The 14,999-nt window shown below is 39.7% G+C and overlaps 1 protein-coding gene across 2 annotated transcripts in view; it reads left to right on the plus strand.

The window, feature by feature from the left end:
- Positions 1-14,999, plus strand: part of LOC126298730 (exportin-4-like) — a 196,533-nt gene that overhangs the window by 83,690 nt on the left and 97,844 nt on the right. For both annotated transcript variants that reach the window (XM_049990169.1, XM_049990170.1), the window contains one exon: positions 11,055-11,398. In XM_049990169.1, coding sequence (XP_049846126.1) covers positions 11,055-11,398 — 344 coding nt within the window. The remainder of the gene's footprint in view (positions 1-11,054; positions 11,399-14,999) is intronic.

Consider the following 14,999-nt stretch of genomic DNA (forward strand, 5'->3'; position numbering starts at 1 on the left):
AAGTTGTAGACCTAGTAGTTCATGCTTATCCTTAAGTGGAGGATGTTGAAGAAATGTGTAACAGTAAAACCACAGCAACTATTATTAGTTGCAAAAGACAAGGAAAGATAAGTAGAAATTGAGGAAGCAAACCTACAAAAATGCTACCAAGGCGAAATCACAGTCTGTCCAAATATGTTAATAAGAGAGGGGCATAATTCCTAAACAGTGAAATTGCTAATGGGGCAAAAGGAGGCAAGAGAATGCAATAGTGAAGTGATCGAACCAGAATTGTACTTTTAGTAGGTCAGTGTGCATTGGTTGTACTTACTCTACCTTTGGCAAGATGGTAGTAGGGGCTAGTTGTTTTGAGCAGTAAAGAGACTAGAATGAAATGGGAGTGGTTTGCTATTAAACTGAACAGCATGCAAGATAATGAGGTTTACTTTCCATCTGCTCACCATGATTTCAGGGATTATTCATCTTAATATTTCACAGCCTCGCTTGTAGTGGCCAGAGGAGCCCATGGAAGTGCCATGTGCTGCAAATCTAACGAGCTTGAATCAAACTCTAGGGCCAGAATTAATGCAGTCTGTAAACATTCTCCTAAACCAGAAGAAGGGATGAGTCTCCCTGAAAAGCAGCATGTAAATTGATATTTGAAAAATCAATACTGGTAAGAGACAACATTGAATGCACAAGGGACTAGTATTAAGGATAATTGATTCATTTTAGCTTCTGAGTTGGGAATAGAGAGTTAGAAGTTATTGTGCAAGAAGCCTAGTAATGATATAAGTTTGATACTGTTTGAGTTAAGGGAAAGGGCAAGAGGCCTTGTAGAAATGTATAAGATTAAGTGATAGGGTTAAGGAAACCAACTGTTAGAATAATTCTCAAGAGGGGAAACGGGGCCAGAAGTGCCAGTTGCCAGGAACCCTAGTATAAAGGGTTTGGTTGACCCGAGGGACCAGGTCTTGATAAGAAGGTGTGCAGTGTAGCATATTGACCATATTCTGTCAAAAAAGATGCCAGAGCGGAAGTGAGTGAAGTGAATTGCAACAGAGCCAGCTGCAGGCAGTCGGGAGTTTTATGTGTTGCAAAGCAAAACATAGCCGACAGGTGTTGCAAAGCAGAGTCTTCTGGGTGTGGTATAGAAAAGCTGTTGCTGTGGTACACTTGTGGAAGGACAGAAGCCTTTCCTCGCTTGCCACCATGGAAGTTTTTAGAGTTCATGCCTTGAGCCCTAAATGAACATAGCGTGGGGCATACAAGTACTCTGCCATTTGTGTTCTAAAATATTCTCATCTCAGTATCAAAGCCTACACCGCGGCACCTGTGACACACAGGTAGATACCCTGGAATTAAGTACGGGGTCTGCTGTTTGACCAAGGGATGCGGCAGCCTGCCCTGGGTCATGAGAGAGCCACCACCAGAGCAGGGAGGTGCGTGTTTGGTGGAGGGAGACCACGGCTATCGCCAACTGCACCGCCGTGCTATCATCACGCTCACAGGTGGAGACGTCGGTGACAGTGGCATTTGAGTGACACCTCGCTCGGCCTTGCTCTTTGCGCTGTCAGCAATGCCAGACACTTGGTCTTTCATATGAGTGGAAACTGGGTGTCTCCACCAAACTGTTCCCAATATACTACTACTAAGGGGCAGAATAAAGAGGTTAATTAAACAAATTCACTGTCATCCTGACATCTCATTTTGCTATCCATGGGTGACAATCTAAGGGTCATCTAACAAAATGAACATCCTGTTATAAATACGGTAATAGAAGATCCTTGATGGAATAAAATAAAATAAAAAATAAATAAAATAAAATAAAATAATGGAAGGAGTAAATCTGTTATGCCGAACATGTAATTTTTCTTTAATTAAATGCAGTTTTAAAGTTGTTTCTTGTCAGTGAACTTAGTTGACAATAATAATGTCATTTATAGAGAAGCTGAGTCTGAAGAAAGAAATAAGTTCAGTGCTTTTAAATGTGTGTCCATAGTAAACTGTGTAGGTATTGAATGAAAGTGCATCAATTACTGCTGAAGGTTTTATTAAGGCGTTCACAGACAAGCATTACCTTACAAACCTTGTATTGTTAGATAAAGCCACACTTGGTACTGACATGGATTTATGACCCATTCTGCCAGCTCCATGCACTTATGTATGTATGTAGGATGCAGTATGCTTGGACACATCATGTTAACAACATCTGAGTGAAAGAGCAGTTTCTTATCTTCTCCCTTGTAAGTATAGTTGTTTGAAAAGAATTATTGTAGTTGTTTATCCTCAGTGACACATGGTAGGCCTTCCATGCAAGAGATGGGCTCTGTTACAGTAGTGGTTTGTGTGTGTGTGTGTGTGTGTGTGTGTGTGTGTGTGTGTGAGAGAGAGAGAGAGAGAGAGAGAGAGAGAGAGAGAGAGAGAGAGATGAAAACTATTCCTGTAACTTTGCAGGTCTAACATTCAGAAGGATGATGGTTCAAATCCCCATTTGGCCATCTAGACTAATGTTTTCCCTAAATCACTAAATTCTTAACGCCAGTAAAGTTCTTTTGAAAAGGACATGGTCAGTTTCATGCCCTGTTCTTCCATAATTTGAGTTTGTGCCCCATGTATAATGATCTTATCATCAATGGGGGCATTCATTCCTAATCTTCTTTCCAGCTTCCTGTAACTTCAAGCTTAGACACCCACTATAACACAAGTTTTACATGTGTAAATTCATGTATGTCACTAGAGCACTAGTGTGCAGCTTACATAAGGACGTATATCATTGATACCATTTAATAAACTGGGCGCATTTTAGAAATTGTGAGTGAAATGAGCAACATGTATGTACCACATACCAATTTTAAATCTTTTTTTAAATCTCCTTGGTATTTTTAATGTGCATTGCTGGAGACCTTAAGCTACCCTATTTGTCATGAGATCTTCTTAGACAATCATTCAATTGAACCAGGAATCTTCTAGAGAGTATGAACCGCCATGACAGAATTAGCCGATTTTGGAAAACTAATGCTTTAGCATATGAGAATGAGCATGCTTAATGCTACAGAGCAGACACTTGGCAACATAATGATTTATTTGTGTTGCTTTATGGTCGTACTACCTTTGTCAAAACGAGTATGTTCTCAGTAACTCTTGCTTGTGGTTGGTTATGGGCATTCAAAATATGAATAATATCTTGGCTTACTATTTTTGTCATTCGTAGAACTAGTCAAGGTTTGGGTAATAAGATACCATCTCAAATTATGATCCTTGTTTCATGCTATTGTTGGTTTCATATTTAATGTGGATTGACAATGTTTCACTTGCTAGCTTCGGACCACTGCATGTGACAGAATGCACTGCTGTCTGGAAGTTTAGATTGGGCCAGCCAATAAAGACTATAATTATGACAGTGTTACTTGAATACGTATGAAACTGTCCCTGCAGATTGCATGAAAATGTAGTGCAAACATATTCTGTACCACAGTATACACTGATTCTGTTGATTTATTTCACATGGCAAGATTAAGAACTTGAGGCCCTCTCGTAAATCTAACCAATCATCCTTACAAACTCTCTTTGCAGTTAACATCGAAGTGTACTTAGTACATGAGTTAATACGCAATAGTAGTAGTAGTAGTAAACATTATATTTACAGCAATGTCAGTCCTACTGAAACTGTTATCGGCATTTCTTATAATGAAACAATTCTGTCCAATTGAAATAATGATACATTAACAGAACTGCATGACAGAGATTGTGCAGATGGAATGAAAAGAGTAAAGAGAGAGGTATGAGGGATGTTGGAACTATTATCAATGTAGCAGAGGTACCGTCACATGGTAGCTATAATAAAATTCAGTCCAGAATAGGGTCATCAGTGAAATACAACACTTAGCACAGAAAGCATATTTATTACATAACACAAACAGAATAGAACTGAAGTCCTGGTTGGAGAGTACTGCTATTCATACAAACATCGAAGATTCTAGAATATACAAAAATTACAAATGCGCAAGTTTTTAGAATCTTCCAGAAGTGGTGGATACTGAATCACAAATACACTGCCTGACAACAGAACTGAAGCATCCATTTTGATTACAAAATTGAGTCAAATTTACAAGAAACTTTGCAGTATGAGCCCACTTATTATTTTGACATTGCACCCAATCTGCCCTGGATTGAATGCCCTGGTTCAGTTGGGAGTGGTGTAATAAAGCTGGTGTATCCACTCCTGAGGCAAGTTGGCCCATAACTGTTGTAACTTGTTCTTGGTACCCTGGCTACTGACAATGGGATGTAATTGATGAAGGATATTTTTCTACAGTGAATAAATCAGTCCAACCTAAATGTTTCTTGCTTGCAACCATGCTCTGCAAACAGTTTTCTCAACAGGTTATGGGTCCAGATATGGATATAAAATAGTTGGAAGTTTACTTTAAAACTTAATAATACTACACTAAAACTTTGTTTATACATTTTTCAATGGATTACAGAAAAACAACGCATAAGTGTGAAAATCATATGTATGAAATATAGAATCATAGTATCAAATTAATTGGTAAACACAAATGAAAATTCCAGTAAATAAAAGGTTACATTCTACAAAACATTAGGTAGGCTTACTAGGTACTGTACTTAACAAACAAAAATGCAAACGTCTACACAGAAGAAAAAGTCATTTCATAAAGAAAGTTAATAATTTTTGCTTTTTTTTTTTTTTTTTTTTTTTTTTTTTTTTTTTTTTTTTTTTTTTTTTTGATACGGCAATAGTGTACACTCTGGCCTCAAAACGGGATAACTCTGTCATTATTTTGTCAGAAACATTTGTGGTGCATCACAAACCATTTAATTATTTCAAATGCATTTACTGCATTGTGAAACATCATGGAGGAATGCTGAGGCTCCTCTGTATCATCCTCATCATCAGTTTCTTCCTCGTCCAGGCCCCGTGTTGCACATTGAACTATCTCAACGATAGTCGTGGATTCCGCAGTGAAGAGGTTTTCATCATCGACGCATGAAAATCCCTTTGGGAATGGGCAAGAGTACATTTCAATATGTGCTCAAGAAAGTGGCTCCTCATATTATGAAGCTGAACACTCTCCTCAGAAATGCTACATCCGCAAAAGACAGACTTACCGTAATTCTGTGATTTCTAGCTACTGTAGTTTACAGTACTGGTATAGTGCTCTAATGCTGCAGTGCACATTGATGAAAATAACGCGAGAAACGTTTGCAGTATGTATTAAATTTATTTGCCTTCACATATTCCTCCTTCAGTGCGTTATAAATAGCTTCAGTCATGAAAAATTTTTATTTCCACAGAAGTTGTAGATTTACTCTTTTATATTCTTGGGGGTATATCCTGGCTGTACTTCATGGCTAACAGCATCCCCAATTTTTTTTTTTTTTTTTTTTTTTTTTTTTTTTTTTTTTTTTTTTTTTGTAGCTCTCACTTTTTATTCTGTTTTTGTATTCAGGATGATGTAAGTTACACAGTGCTTCATCTATCTCGAATATTTCTATCAATTTTGTTACATATGTGACACACCATGTAAATTTGGAAGTCATATTGACAAACATTGTGTGTCACATAGCTGCAGTGTTGCTAGTGCTCCAAGTGGTTGATTTCTCCATGCAGTAAACATAAGACGATTGCTTCCTTTGATCAAATCTAAGGTGAGGCTCTAGATTGATCAAAGAAAATTTGACCAATGCCTAATTTTGATAAAGGTTCCTTATTACTCTATCAAATTTTATTATAGTCTTATATCGGCCTTACCAATCCACTTCCTGGCAACCCACTCTGAAACACTGAATCATCAACTTGTGCACGCTGTGGATGTTTTGCTGGGATACGAAAAGAAAAGAAAAGAAAGAAAAAAAAGAGTAAACGTGGGAAAAACATGTAAGTGGAAATCATGTAAATGAAGTTTTACTGTGTTTGTATTTCTGGTTCATGTTTTTGGAACAACAAAAGGTGTGAAGAATATGAAAGCAAATATTATGTTCCACTTTTTGATGGAAACAATTTTGGAAACTGGAACTTTCGAATGCAAAATGTATTAGATAAGCAGATTTTTTTTTAATATCATTGCAGAAGAGTGCACATAAAAAAAGAAGTTTCAAGAAAGAGACCCGGAAGAGTAATGAACTGAGAAATACAAACAACTCAAAAAATAAGAGAGATAAAAAGTGTCATTCAAGAATAATGGAATGGATTGAGGACAGCTATTTGGAATACATGAAAGACTGTAACAGTGCACTTCGAGTGTGGAAAAACTTGTATGACACATTTGGAAGGAAAAGCATTGCTAGACACTTTTATGTAGTTACTGGAATTTGAGTTCAGTCCAACAGTAGGTGTATTGACTGATAATTCCTTAGAATTTGACAAGTTGATACATGATCTTCAGTCGAGTAATGCAGCAGTTGAAGAAACTAATGTTGTGTATCATCTTTTGTTGATAATGACACAAGAATGAGATGATAACTGCATTCAAGACATTATCCATGGAAAATCTTAAGTTAATCTTTGTGAAAAATAGGCTCGTAGATAAAAAAAAATAAACATGCAAACAATAAGAAGAAACCTGCAGTAGACTCGGGACAGAAAACAGTGTTTAACATATATGAGAATGGGAAAACTAAAAGGAAAAGAAGTTCACAAATCTTGGCGAAAGTGACAAGCACAATTCAGGTAGAGAAAAACAGTTTAGCTGAAAATCCATAGCTGTTGTGAATTGCGACACAAAAGAAATGACTGTAATAAAAGGAACAAAAACAAGAAAGGATCTGCAAACTCAGTAAGCTGTGACTCTCAAGAAGTTGCTGAGAGCTTGGATGCATATTGTTTTTGTACTGGTGTTTTTAATGGTTCGGTGTTGTGGTATTTGGACTGTGATGTGAGAGAACACTTTGTGAATGACTTGAAAGGCATTGATAATGTGGAAATGCTTGAAGACCAGTTGTGACAAACGCTATGGCTTGAAAGACGTTGATAATGTGGAAACACTTGAAAGACCAGTAGTGATAAATGCTGCAAAATCTCAGCCTGTTTTGAAGGCAAAGCAATTTGGTGAAATGAGTGTTGTCAGAAATATCAATGTAAAGGTAGTTTCAATTTCAATTAAAATATTTTATTTGTTGTTGGACTGGTTCACAACTTGATGTCAGTGCAGTGACTGGAGACCACTGGTTTCAAAGTCGTATTTGAGAGCAAAAGAGCAACTATTCATAAAGGAAAGGATGTTGTTGCCACAGCAATGAAAAATTAGGTGGAAAAAATACACTGTGGAATTCGCCAGAAACCTCTGCAAGACAGTTCTTTTTGAAATACTGCAAATTTGAGATCAAAGGTTATGACCATTTAATTTTGGTAATTTAAAGGTGCTTTCAAAATACATGGAAGGAGTGAACATTGAAGATCTGAAGATACCAGAATCATGCACCATCTGCATGGAAGGCAAGCAAACAAGACTTCCACACAATCAGAAGAGGACGAGCATTATTTTCACTGTAACTAGTATACAGTGATGATGTGGGTCCTATTACCCCCGTGTCTTATGGTTGAAAAAGGTACATCATTACATTTATAGATAGCTATATTCATTTTACAGCTATATATGTGACGCGCAATAAATCCAAAGTACTGGAATATGTTAAACAGCATGAAGCAATGGCAACTGCTTTTTTTGGTTTGAGAATTAGTAGATTCAGCACTGATGATAGAGGTGAATATCTACATCTACATTTACATAGATACTCCGCAAACCACCATATGACGTGTGGTGGAGGGTACCCTGTACAACTGCTTTTCATTTCCTTTTGCGTTCCACTTGCAAATAGAGCGATGGAAAAATGACCGTCTGTATGTCTTCATATGAGCCCTAATTTCTTGTATCATATCTGTCAAATGAGATATACACCACAACAAAATAGAGGGAGTGAATGGATGAATAAGAACATTATAAATAAGGCACATTGCATGTTGTTGAACAGTAAACTTGAAAAATGTTTCTGGTCCAAAGCAGAATCTCTCATGGGCATAGTTACAGCCTTAGGACAGTGATGTGACAGTGGAAAAATCGCATGGAAGTATAATGTTATTGTTTCCACATAATGGCAACTAACGACACAGCTGTTCTGGTGATGATATGTTTCATGTAGTCATCATGGGCATCATTCGGTTGAAATAAGAACAGTGTATCCATTTACAACATTTATACTACTGCCTCAGTTCAGTGGGCATCTTTGTCATTTTGGACCTATTTGGCCACACTAGAAGAGTGTGCATAAAGTAACCACTGTGCCATATGATGGTGCACTGTTGCTGTACACTTCCACTAAGTATGGATTGTTACAACATTGTTCTCCTACAATGAATTACTGTTCTGCTCAGTTTAAAAATGAACAGTGTACAAGCAAAAACATAGATAATGAAAGCATACAGGGTGAGGTTTACCTGTCAACCTTTCCCTCAGCAACCTAAAGGCTGACAATTGCCTTCAGACCTTTGTACAAAAGACATACTTGGAATACATGGTTGAATGAATGTCTGTCATATATCTTGGGCTCATTGCATTGCAGTCAGAACTGGAACTCAGTTAAGCAAGTTTGGCTGGAAGTAAAATACATGACAGCAAAAAAATTAACCTTACTTCCTCCAGCATTTAGGATAATAACTAGATGATATCAAAGATGAAGTAATTCACTGTGTATCCAAGCTTATTTCATGAAGACAGGAAATGGAAAACAGAGGTTATTGAACTTGTTCAAATACAAGAAACAGATTACTCAGTGTACTCTTATTGTTTGAATAGTTAGGCTAAGTTAAAAAATGGTAATAAATTACTAGATCTAAAAATCTGAAGCAGTTGGATTCAAACCCCATTGTGCATAGATTAGTTCAGGAATCTTGTCGTCTTCCTGTATTTCTGCAGATGTACACTCCTGGAAATTGAAATAAGAACACCGTGAATTCATTGTCCCAGGAAGGGGAAACTTTATTGACACATTCCTGGGGTCAGATACATCACATGATCACACTGACAGAACCGCAGGCACATAGACACAGGCAACAGAGCATGCACAATGTCGGCACTAGTACAGTGTATATCCACCTTTCGCAGCAATGCAGGCTGCTATTCTGCCATGGAGACGATCATAGAGATGCTGGATGTAGTCCTGTGGAACGGCTTGCCATGCCATTTCCACCTGGCGCCTCAGTTGGACCAGCGTTCGTGCTGGACGTGCAGACCGCGTGAGACGACGCTTCATCCAGTCCCAAACATGCTCAATGGGGGACAGATCCGGAGATCTTGCTGGCCAGGGTAGTTGACTTACACCTTCTAGAGCACGTTAGGTGGCACGAGATACATGCGGACGTGCATTGTCCTGTTGGAACAGCAAGTTCCCTTGCCGGTCTAGGAATGGTAGAATGATGGGTTCGATGACGGTTTGGATGTACCGTGCACTATTCAGTGTCCCCTTGACGATCACCAGAGGTGTACGGCCAGTGTAGGAGATCGCTCCCCACACCATGATGCCGGGTGTTGGCCCTGTGTGCCTCGGTCGTATGCAGTCCTGATTGTGGCGCTCACCTGCATGGCGCCAAACACGCATACGACCATCATTGGCACCAAGGCAGAAGCGACTCTCATCGCTGAATACGACACGTCTCCATTCGTCCCTCCATTCACGCCTGACGCGACACCACTGGAGGCGAGCTGCACGATGTTGGGGCGTGAGCGGAAGATGGCCTAACGGGGTGCGGGACCGTAGCCCAGCTTCATGGAGACGGTTGCGAATGGTCCTCGCCGATACCCCAGGAGCAACAGTGTCCCTAATTTGCTGGGAAGTGGCGGTGCGGTCCCCTACGGCACTGCATAGGATCCTACGGTCTTGGCGTGCATCCGTGCGTCGCTGCGGTCCGGTCCCAGGTTGACGGGCAGGTGCACCTTCCACCGACCACTGGCGACAACATTGATGTACTGTGGAGACTTCACGCCCCACGTGTTGAGCAATTCGGCGGTACGTCCACCCGGCCTCCCGCATGCCCACTATACGCCCTCGCTCAAAGTCCGTCAACTGCACATACGGTTCACGTCCACGCTGTCGCGGCATGCTACCAGTGTTAAAGACTGCGATGGAGCTCCATATGCCACGGAAAACTGGCTGACACTGACGGCGGCGGTGCACAAATGCTGCGCAGCTAGCGCCATTCGACGGCCAACACCGCGGTTCCTGGTGTGTCCGCTGTGCCGTGCGTGTGATCATTGCTTGTACAGCCCTCTCGCAGTGTCCGGAGCAAGTATGGTGGGTCTGACACACCGGTGTCAATTGTTCTTTTTTCCATTTCCAGGAGTGTATTTTAAGTATACACCATGAAATAGCCAAATGTGTACTATACTGTATAGCTGCTGTCCACTGTACAGCTTTGAATGTTTTTATCCTTAAGGAACAACCTATCTTTGTTTAGAAAAGCACTTCAGCCCCTCTTTAGTGAGGTGGTACAGCTGGTTAAGACACTGGGCACTTATTCATCGGATGACCGACCCGACTTACGGTTTTAGTGGTTACCCTAAATTACTTACAGCAAATGCTAGGATAGTTGCTCCGAACAGGACACAGCCAATTACCTTTCAGACCCCTCCCATTTTGAGCTGCTGTTCTGTCATTAATGACCTCGTAATTAACAGAACTTTCAATGTTAATGTTCTTTCCTTCCTTCCTTCCTTCCTTCCTTCCTGTTAAACTGCTTCATTTCCTTCACATTTTGCAACCTTGTATCTTGATTTTAAAGCCTCTCATCGTCAAATAACATTCCACACAACATTTACAAACTCCAAATGATAAAATTGTATTTGGTTTAAGTATGATTTTCATTGTACTGTTTATCAATCTGAAAATTTCTGTCTTTCATGAGGAGGCAAATCAGCTGGTTTGCTTACCATGTTCTGTTCTTCAGACACAATCTAACCTGTAATTGTGCTGCAGTGGTTTTTTTTCTGTACTATAATAGAAATTTAATTATAACCTGGAGTTTCCTTTGTTTGATAATAGAATTTTTTTTTTTGCAGATACTAAATCACTCATTTCCATTGCTGGCAAGCTTAATAGAACAAGAGTCATCCAGGTTACATGAAGTGATGCAGAAGAACCAGTCAAATATTCATCAGGCTGGACCTTTGCTGTACAAGCTGCATGAAAATCTGTTGTGGCTTGTTGTTATAGCAGGACATGTTTTATCAATGGATAGCGATGGTGAAATGTCTTTAATCCCTTCTGAAATAATGCGATACAGTATTGATCAAAGTACAAGTGGTGAAGTTGATCCATCAGTAACTGTACAGTTAATGTGCACACGTGGTTTTTCAAGTTCAGATGTTGCGCAATCCTGGGAGAGATGTGATCATGTTGTCAGGTATGTGTATGAACTAGCTTTTCTGCAATAGAATTGATGACTATCACAGTTTCTTTTTTAAGCTTTAGCTGTTTTGCTGCCGCATTTACCTGTCTCTTTTACATTTTCAAAACAATCCAGTATTTTTTTTCTAAATGTGGGATGTTTTAAAGATAATGATTATGCATTTATGAGTACTTGGCTGGTCACACACTGTAAACTTAGGATTTTATACTAGATGAAAGTGTATATCATATTTGATGGATGCCTAGTACTGTGTATTAAATTGGAATTAAAAACAATGATGTAATATACCTTCTTAGAGGAACACTGCATAGAAAAAAATCTATATAGAATTAATATATTTTTGATGGAGACAGAATCAGACTATTTCCTTTAGCTTTTACCTGGTAAAAGAGAGAGAGAGAGAGAGAGAGAGAGAGAGAGTAAAACAAAAAGTTGCTGTCCAGTTGGTTATGATCATATTGGCTGCTTATTTAAAACAATTGTGGTGGTTCAAGAAATTTACCAAATTATTGCTTTGTCAGTCGAAGTTTTACGCTGAAATTAAGTTATAGCACATGAGATGAAATAACTTGGTGGTGGTGGAATGCTGTAAAGATCTTGGCTTTACTGCCTTTATCATATGGGGAATAGTCAAACCTCCATAAAAATGCCCATTCTCAAGGTGACCAACATGTACACTTTCATTAGCATCTGATCTGTGGGCACCCCAGTCGTATCAGGCTCCCTTTGACACGTGGGGCTCTATTTGAATGGAACAAATAGTTCCCTAGCAGGTAATAAATCACAATTAATCTCAAATCTACAGCAAATCTCTCATTGTTTTGGTGGGCATGTGGGTGACATTAACATCAAAGGAAAAAACTGAAGAAGGGAGGACAGTCATCCAGTTAGTTTCCCACAAAAGTTATCTGTAAGTATGACAAAGAGTTTTTGAGCAATAAAATGGGGCAGCATGTTCAGTTAAATGTATCTATTCTGATTTCATTAATGATGCTGTCTGGTCTTTGGTTTATATATAAATTATATGAATGCATGTTGTCTGGTCTTTATTTATTTATTTATTTTTGTTTTGTTTTTTGACATGTCCAGAAGAACAGACACCACACATTCTTATAAATGATTTTCCGTGATGGGCAATGAGTCCATCACCTTCAGTGTGGATGCACAGTAACATTTGACCTGAAGCAATATTAAAATAGTGAGCATGGAGGATGTGGACAGGGACTGTGGATAGGTAGGTGGGAATATGAGCTGGGAATATGAGTGGGAATATGAGTTGGCCGGGAGACATCCATGCAATTGCAATGAACACTGTGTCTGGATGGTGCAGTGGTTAATGCATCTGCCTCGTAAGCAGGAGATCCTTTGTTTAAATCCCAATGTGGCACACATTTTCACTCATTGCTTCTGATTCCGCATGAAGTCCTGATGCAGTTGGTCAATAATTCCTTCCCTTGAAAACGTCTTCCATCATGAAGACTTTAAGTGGCTGTTGCTGGGATGAGCGCAACTACACTGATGTGGCATGAAGACAGTCATTAAGCTTTATAAGGAATTGCATAGATTTATAATCCTGTGTAGAGGCTGTGCAATGTTAACACACTTTTGGAAATCATAAGAGTTGGCATTTCTTGTGGATACTGAAACATTTGGATGACATTCAGATACACCTGATTTCCACAGTACCGTCGATGACCGTATAGGTATATTTACGTGCTACTATCTTACCCATGTCCATATCACTGAATTTCAAAAGGGGGTATCGACTAATATTGGCAAAAAAAATCAGTTTTTTGAAAATATAATGTAACTAGAGGGATAAAAATTGCACTCACCAAGTGGTACCAGGAAGAAACATTTATAAAAGTTATAGAAATGTGCAACCTTTCAGAGCCATTGGCTCCTCTTGCTGGCAGAAGGGTTGAAGGGGAAGAGGATAGGGGAGTCTTAGAAAATGGGGATAGTTGCGGAAAAGTTGCCCAGAACCCCAAGTGAAGGGAGACTTATCAAATGGGATGAGAAGGAAAGGCTGGTTGCTGGGGACTGCACTGAATGAGATTAGAAAACCTGAGAGCTTAAATGTAGAAAGTAAGGTAATAAGCAGGACAGCTATTACAGTAAAAACTCTTTCACAATGTTTTTTTTAGTAACCTCTGCCTTGCTTATTACCTTATCTTCCACTTTAAGCTCTTACGTTTTCAAAACTCATATGTTGCAGTCTCCAACAATCAATCTTTCCTTCTCATCCCATTCAGTAAGTGTTCCCTGATCCAGAGTTGTGGGTGACATTTACGTAACGCCATCATTTCCAAAACCTTGCTACTCCTTTCCTTCATCCCTTTTCTTTCACTTTCAACCCTTCTGTCAGAATAAGGAGTAACTGGCTCCAAAAGCCTGCACATTCCTATAATTTTTATGTGTGTTTCCTCCTGCCACTGCTTGGTAAGTAGATTTTTTATCCATCCACTTATGTTAAAAGCAGTATGGAGATGGACAGTTTTTATATCATCATACAGTGTGTTTCAAAAATGACCGGTATATTTGAAATGGCAATAAAAACTAAACGAGCAGTGATAGAAATACACAGTTTGTTGCAATATGCTTGGGACAACAGTACATTTTCAGTCGGACAAACTTTCGAAATTACAGTAGTTACAATTTTCAACAACAGATGGCGCTGCAAGCGATGTGAAAGATATAGAAGACAATGCAGTCTGTGGGTGCGCCATTCTGTATGTCGTCTTTCTGCTGTAAGCGTGTGCTGTTCACAATGTGCAAGTGTGCTGTGGACAACATGGTTTATTCTTTAGAACAGAGGATTTTTCTGGTGTTGGAATTCCACCGCCTAGAACACAGTGTTGTTGCAACAAGACGAAGTTTTCAACGGAGGTTTAATGTAACCAAAGGACTGAAAAGCGATACAATAAAGGATCTGTTTGAAAAATTTCAACGGACTGGGAACGTGACGGATGAACGTGCTGGAAAGGTAGGGCGACCGCGTACGGCAACCACAGAGGGCAACGTGCAGCTAGTGCAGCAGGTGATCCAACAGCGGCCTCGGGTTTCCGTTCGCCGTGTTGCAGCTGCAGTCCAAATGACGCCAACGTCCACGTATCGTCTCATGCGCCAGAGTTTACACCTCTATCCATACAAAATTCAAACGCGGCAACCCCTCAGCGCCGCTACCATTGCTGCACGAGAGACATTCGCTAACGATATAGTGCACAGGATTGATGACGGCGATATGCATGTGGGCAGCATTTGGTTTACTGATGAAGCTTATTTTTACCTGGACGGCTTTGTCAGTAAACAGAACTGGCGCATATGGGGAAGCGAAAAGCCCCATGTTGCAGTCCCAGCGTCCTTGCATCCTCAAAAAGTACTGGTCTGGGCCGCCATTTCTTCCAAAGGAATCATTGACCTATTTTTCAGATCCGAAACGATTACTGCATCGCGCTATCTGGACATTCTTCATGAATTTGTGGCGGTACAAACTGCCTTAGACGACACTTCGAACACCTCGTGGTTTATGCAAGATGGTGCCCGGCCACATCGCACTGCCGACGTCTTTAATTTCCTGAATGAATATTTCGAT

The sequence above is a fragment of the Schistocerca gregaria genome, chromosome X (genome assembly GCF_023897955.1).
Source record: "Schistocerca gregaria isolate iqSchGreg1 chromosome X, iqSchGreg1.2, whole genome shotgun sequence".
In the NCBI taxonomy this organism is placed as follows: domain Eukaryota; kingdom Metazoa; phylum Arthropoda; class Insecta; order Orthoptera; family Acrididae; genus Schistocerca; species Schistocerca gregaria.